At 35.9% G+C, this 7239-nt stretch overlaps 1 protein-coding gene across 1 annotated transcript in view; it reads left to right on the top strand.

Moving 5' to 3' along the window:
* Positions 1-3213: 3213 nt before the first annotated feature.
* The window catches only part of LOC134279208 (vacuolar protein sorting-associated protein 16 homolog), a gene marked incomplete at its 5' end in the record, with an annotated part of 131782 nt that continues 127756 nt past the window's right edge, over positions 3214-7239 (top strand). Inside the window, one exon of the mRNA XM_062761559.1 lies at positions 3214-3339. Within this exon, the coding sequence (XP_062617543.1) occupies positions 3214-3339 (126 nt within the window). The remainder of the gene's footprint in view (positions 3340-7239) is intronic.

Here is a 7239-nt window from a genome sequence, read left to right as displayed (position 1 = left end):
AGAAAGTGCGGGTATAAAAATGGTTATTTTACAAGGAATCGTCGTGACAGGGAAATTAATAATATATGGTTTTTACAACTGAGGTACAATGTAATTAATTCATTCTACAAGTAGTAGTTTTCTCTTCTAAAGTCCACATTATTTTATTAGTGAAAAGAATATATAAGCATATTTATTTTATTAGTAGATTAATTTTATCTTTTATACTACAATGTTCGGTAACAAGAACACATGTTTTACGGCAATAAAAATCATGTTATTAAAATACTGATTTAAAGCATCATACGTATCCGCATATTATGTTTGATAAAAATATCTTGAATGATTTAATGAAACTGAGCTTAATTCACTTTTTTTAAGAAAAGAGAGGTCAAAGGAAAGGTTGGGGTCAAAATGTTGTTGCAGTTGAAAAGCTTACATCAGTATGAATTTACTATTAGCATATAAAGTTTAATAAAAATATAATTAATGGTTTATTCAAAACTTAGATAAACACATATATTAAAAAGTGAGGTCAAGGTCAAAAGAAAATTCAAGGCCAAAATAAGTTGATGCATTAATAGCTCTCAGCAGTATCTATTAGCATATGAAGTTTGATAAATATATATTGAATTGTTTATTAAAAACTGATCTAGACATTAATTTTAGAAAAGTGAGGTCAAGGTCACAGGCAATGTCAAGGTAAAAAAGAGTGAAGCATTGTAAAGCTTACATCAGTATGTATCATCATGTGAAGTTTCATTACACAACTTGAATGGTTTCTTTAAAATAAAGCTAAACGCTAATTTAAAGAAAAGTTAAGTGAAGGTCAAAGGAAAAGTCAAGGTCAAAAAGTATTGCTGCAGTTGGATAGTTTACATCAGTATGCATCAACATATTAACTTTGATAAAAATATCTGGAAAGTTTCTTTGAGCCCGGTGGAAAGACAGATTGAAGGGTGGAGGACGGACATGACAAAAACTATACATGTATTCCCAATCATGGCGTGACATAAAAAACTTGAATCTACATTATATGAGGGCAAGTCAGATTTGAGGTCAACATTCATTTTAGGAGTTTCAACCATTAAGACGTAAAGAGATATTAACTTGATCCTTCCCCTGATCCCTTCCCAGACCCCTGTTTGTTCATGTATGCAAACTAAAATGTACTACTTGTTTTTACATTTTAAAAAAAATCTTAATATATACAAATAGGTTAATGTGGTCCATCTCTTTGAATGATTTTCATTCCTAATTCTAGGAGGATAGGTTGTTGAATAAAATGTCAAGCAATCTTATCATTGATGCACTTTTATTTAATTTAATGCAGTCATATTGTGATCATTTCCAGTTCATTAGGAGTGAGGATGACCTCCAGGGGTTCATAACCTTTACGCCATTAAATTTATATAACATAACACAAAAAACAAAATTATGTATAGTCAAATGGAAAAAGTTTCCTACTATTTAGGAGTCACATGATCATTTGTCGTTACAGGGACGGGGAGTGGATTAAGAGATATCCCCCCCCCCCCCCCGGAATATGCAGGACTATAATATACATGTATATAATAACAAATAAAAAAGACTTTGGATGCCCCCCACCCTAGAAAACAGACCCCACCATAACCCCTCTTTTTTTGCTTCTCAGGAAATTCTTGTCTGGAAATCCCCCCTCCCTCCCAGGAAAAAAAATTCTGTATCTTGTAAGTGAATGTAACGTCGATAACGGGCGATAACTCTTTAGAATGTGAAATTCGTCTTATTGCAGCATCGGATGACCTTTGATCCTTTAAATTTTAACCTAACCAGTTGCATTTCAGACTATTTTACCCAAATCTATACCAAAACTTGTACTTACCGACTGTCATAGGTCCCGTAAACTTTATGAAATATAATCCAATTAAAACACAAAATAATTCCTACTGACATACATGCAATTATATGTACACCACACTAGTACTGCACGTGCAGTGCAATCTGAAAATGATAATGGTAAAACTAGTACTTAAGTCAGGTACGTGACGCAAGCCCAATGTGATGCAGGTGTTCAGATATATTTATAGTACAAGAACAAATTTAAAATTATCATTTGCGAAAGATGTTTTATCTTAACTTTGCCATCTAGGCCTATTTCCAAAAACAGGCAAATAGGGTGTGTTTGTGTGTGTGTGTGTTGATTGGAGAGGGGTGGGGGGTGGACTAAATTGATTGGGTATATGTCAGCTTTCAAGGTGTTTCTGCCTAATCAAATATAAAAAAGTCTGTACATTTTGAAAAAATCATTAAAAACGCTTTACACTAATTTGAATAATATTATTTGTTGTTGATCTATATGAGAAAATAGATTTAAAAAGTTCCAATTATGGGCCAAAAATTTATTCCCCCCCCCCCCCCTTTATCAAACCTAATTTACATCATTAATTAAATTCTGTTGAATAATTTCAAACTGGTAATGAATTAAGAATATGAAATACCTATAAGATCGAGGCCCATGGGTCACATGGTCACCTGAGCATATTATGCTCAATTTGATGAATACTTGTATAATGTAAATTATTGAATTATATTTTTTTCCTTGGTAATGCCCAGTTTGAAGGAGTGTGCATTTAGAGGCCTTAGTGCGGGTATTACTGTCTCATGACAGCATCTAGTTTATTTATTTATTGTTTATTTATATTCTAGCACCTAACATTATAATACAACAGAATAGTTTCAATGCAAGGAAAAGATCGGAGGCATTCTGAATAAATCATTCATCTTGCGTTCACCGTTCGTTCACTGTTCACTTTGCGCTCCGTTCGCGTTCTGCGTTCACTCACCGTTCTGCATTCACACATCGTTCACCAAGTTATATTCAGTGTTCACTCACCATTCGCTTTGCGTTCATTCACCATTCGTTCACTGTTCGCTCTGCGTTCGTTCACCATTCAGGTGGGAAAGTAGAACGTTTCAGGGACAGTACCTACTTACATATGTAGAATATGAAACTGATATAATCACAAACAGACAAGATTGGATTCACAAAGTTACAAGGCTGGATTTTTGAACTTGATTACCCTCCACAGAACAGGGCCATAAGATTGATCAAATTTTAATATAAAAAATTCTCTTGAATTTGATTATTTTGGAGTTGAAGGATCTTTTGTTATTACTTACAATTAATAGGAAGTTTTAAATATAAATTGTATAATTCATTAGTTTGTAGAATGTTTTTGAATACTGTTTTAGAAAGGAAGCCAGAAAGCTGATGAATACATTAGAATTATTAAAGACAAACTTGAGGTAGCAGTTAGTCAGTGTATAGAAGCAGCAGGACATGAAATAGATTCAGCAAAACAGGAACCGCTCCTTAAGGTATGTATTATGTGAGGTGGTCTTTGTATGTCTACATAAGTTGAGGAATATGGGTACCTAATATCGTACAACATACCTATCCCCAAATTTCCTGTTGTTAAATTTTTGTTATTTGTGCATTTTTTAACCCATTTTCTACCAGCACATTTTCAGGGGCTTTTGTGACGTTTTGACTTAAAATTATAAAATAATATCTTATAGTTTTTAGCTCACCTGAGCCAAAGGCTCAGGTGAGTTTTTCTGATCAAAAGGATATCGTCTAAGAAGGCTAAGGCAATTTTCCAGTTTAACCTGTGAAACACCAAATTGATAGCTCTAGCGAAGGTCATAGAGGCATTGCACAGACCGAACCCCATTCTGATAAATTTAAATAGACCATATTTGGTAATGAAGGTGGTCTTCTTCTGGAGCTATTTTAATTTGCCAGTTAAGGCTGCATTTGCATCCAGTTTGGAAAACCAGCGGTTCCCCGCTAGCGCGTCCATGCACTCAAGCGGCAACCAGAACCGGGATGGATACCCAGTCTGAGGAAGATGGCTGGATGACTCTGGCCTCTAACATCTTGTCTTGATGACCTTCTTCCTCCCCCTGAAACACAGCAAGGGTGTGGCACATCTGCTGCTTAACAGGAGGTGTTTTAAGAGTGTCAGTTTGGTGCTTGATCTCGGAGAAACTCCCAAGATCCATCTACAGCAAAGACGTCAGCAAATTCTTTGACCAGCTCCGCAGCCTGAGACTTTACTTCCACAGGCGCAGTCTTGCCTAACTGTTCTAGAAGTGGGGCAAGATGTTTGTAACTGTTCCCTACTCTGCTGACACACGACGCACTGTGGAATCAGAACTTTTAACAGACAAGGCAGGGGCAGCTTCCCCTACCTTTGTACCAGTTTTGATAATGTGACGCCTGTCAGTCAGGTTTAGTATATACATAGTTTGGCTTTACTTCCTGCAGTATTATATGTTCGCGAAGCCACAATACCAGGTGGAAAAATACTGGCTGGCTCCAGCATAAACTCTGGCATTTCCACAGGGTGCACTCAATAACTTGGGCATTGTGGGAGAACCCACACTCTGTGGACTGAAACTATATCAAGTAGTGGCACTGTTTCTTCAGAACTCTGACCAAAGGTTTTGTATGCCATTGACCCTTAGTGTACCTGCTTCGCATGAAACTTCTGCACCATGAGTCAGGGACGTAGCAACCGGGGGGGCCAGGGGAGGCCTGGCCCCCCACTTTTTTCCCCAACATAACCTTTAGTATAGTAAATGTTCATTGATAGGATGGTTGGCCCCCCCACTTTATAACCATAGTATAGTGATATCAAGGATTGTAGGGAAAAAATTGGAAGTGATAGTAAGTTGGCTTTGAAAAAGTTGGCCACTACCCCCCCCCCCCCCCCCCCCCCCCCCCTACGAAATAGGATTTTCGAGCTTGGGCAACTTTTAATTTGGTTTTTTCTTTTTGGTTTTTTTCTTTTTTTTTTTTTTGCTTGTCAACTTTTTCAGGTAAGTAAAAAAAAAATTTCTCTGGTTGGCCCCCCCACTTTCAAAAATGATCCTACGTGCCTGTGAGTGTGCAGGAAATCAATCCCCAGAAGCATTTCATCTCGTAAGGGGCCAACATATACTGACAGTCAAAAGAAGCGCAGCAACCTCATTTTTGGGGGGAAATTATATACAGGTTATAACTATGTACTAAAAAAGTGAGGAAACTCTTTAATTTTGCCAAATCAGTTATTAAACGGTTGAATGATTATTATTCCATAATTGGAAATTGCTTTTTAGCCCTCTTAACAGAAATCAAAATTTTGAATTTTTAATAAAATATTAAACATTATTTTGGTTTTTCAAGGTTTTGTTGCTGTTAATCATAAGTATTGTACTAAAATCTCGGGAAAAAATGCTTCTTTCTTTTCCGGTTGTGATAACCCATATATAATTTCCCCCATAAAATGAGGGTGTTACGTTTCTGTTGACTGTCAGTATAGATTGGGTGAACAAAATCATAATCCCCGATGCATATGTTGAGATTCCCAAGGTACTGGGCAGTCATACCAGCCCCCTAGCCTAATATTAGTGTCTTTAACAACCTCGGGATGCGGCCTCAAGAACTTATAAACTTCACTTGAGATTATTATGATGTTGGCTGCCGTATCTATTGTCACTTTAATTTGCTGGCCTCCTATGCGTTGTTGATCGAAATTTACACTCAATAAAAACGTTTATATTTTTGCTTATTATAAAGACTAGGATCATCAAATATTGTAAGATGAGTAGGTCATGGTGACATACTTTTTAGCTCTACTGGTAAGAGATCAGAAAAGCTTATGCAATAGTAATGCGTCTGTTGTCTGTCCGTCTAGCTGTCTGTCTGACTGTAAAAAATTTTTCAAAATGCTACTCCTCCTACAGTTTTGGTCTGATTTCAATATAATATGGCACACAAGTAGACTACACAAAGATACATTATATTGTGTATCAGTTTATGGTTTCGATGAACGGTGTTGCCGTGGTTTCTAAAAAAAGAAATTTCTGTGAAATACTTTCAAAATGCTACTCCTCCTACAGTTTTGGTCTGATTTCAATATTATTTGGCACACAAGTAGACTACACTAAGATACATTATATTGTTTATCAGTTTTTGATTTCGATGAACGGTGTTGCCGCGGTTACTAAAAATAGAAATTTCTGTGAAATACTTGTAATTTACTACTCCTTCTACAGTTTTGGTCTGATTTCAGTATGTATATAACCAGGCAAACAAGTTGAATAAAATAAGATACATAATTCTGTGTATCGATTTTTTTATTTCGATGAATGGTGTTGCCATGGTTAGTAAAAATAGAAATTTCCAAATACATTTGTAGTCTGATTATAATATAATTTGGCATGCAAGTAAACTACACTGACATGCATAATTATCAGCTTTGTGTTTTTTATTTTGACGATTGATGTTGCCATGGTAACTAAAGTTGAAGATTTTGTAAAGTTTTATTAAATGCTACTCCTAAAGTTGTAGTCTTATTGCAATCTTACCACAAAATGAGACTTAATCAAAGATCATCATTCTATTTATTGGTTTTGTAAAGTTTTAAGTCCCAGCTGCTACTTTTCTCTTCCTTTATTTATTGCTATCTGTTTTTGTCCGTCGTCGTTTGTCGTTCCTCATGCGTTAACATTTGAACATTTTCAGCTTCTTCTCTGAAACCACTGAACCAATTTTGGCATATAGCATCTATGGGTGAAGAGGAACAAAAATTGTGAATTTCATGGTCCCTGACCCCCTGGGGTCTGGGGGGGTGGGACCAAAATCATTAAAATTAGTGCAATCTTTAAAAATCTTCTTCTTTACTCCTGGACATCAAGCAGTCAAACTGTTGGCATGATTGTTATCAGCATTGAGTCCTCTACCAAAATTGTGAAATTCATGCTCTTGGAGTCAGAGGTTCTAGTGCTAGGGCGGGTCTCTATTGATTATATAGTGAAAATGCATTATTTCTTTGAAAATCTTCTTCTCTGCTCCTGGCTATCAAATAAACTAAGTAAGAACATAGTTATGATGAGCAAGAGTGTCTCTTCTAAAATTGTGAATTTTATGGCCCCAGGGTCAGGGGTTCTGGTGTTAGCGCAGGGCTCTATTGATTATAAAGTGAAAATGCATTAATTCTTTGAAAATCTTCTTCCTTGCTCCTGAGTATTAAATAAACTAACTAAGTACATAGTTATAATGAGCAAGAGTGCCTTTAAAATTGCCAAATTTGTGGCCCCAGATTCAGGGGTTCTGGTGTTAAGGTAGGGCTCTATTTATTATATAGTGAAAAATGCATTAATTCTTTGAAAATCTTTTTCTGTGCTCCTAGGTATTAAATAAACAAACTAAGTACATAGTTATAATGAGCA

The sequence above is a fragment of the Saccostrea cucullata genome, unplaced genomic scaffold (assembly GCF_032062105.1).
Source record: "Saccostrea cucullata isolate Sc308-1 unplaced genomic scaffold, CSIRO_AGI_Scuc_v1 ctg1959, whole genome shotgun sequence".
Taxonomy (NCBI): Eukaryota; Metazoa; Mollusca; class Bivalvia; order Ostreida; family Ostreidae; genus Saccostrea; species Saccostrea cuccullata.
This window is presented reverse-complemented; position numbering and strand designations above follow the sequence as displayed.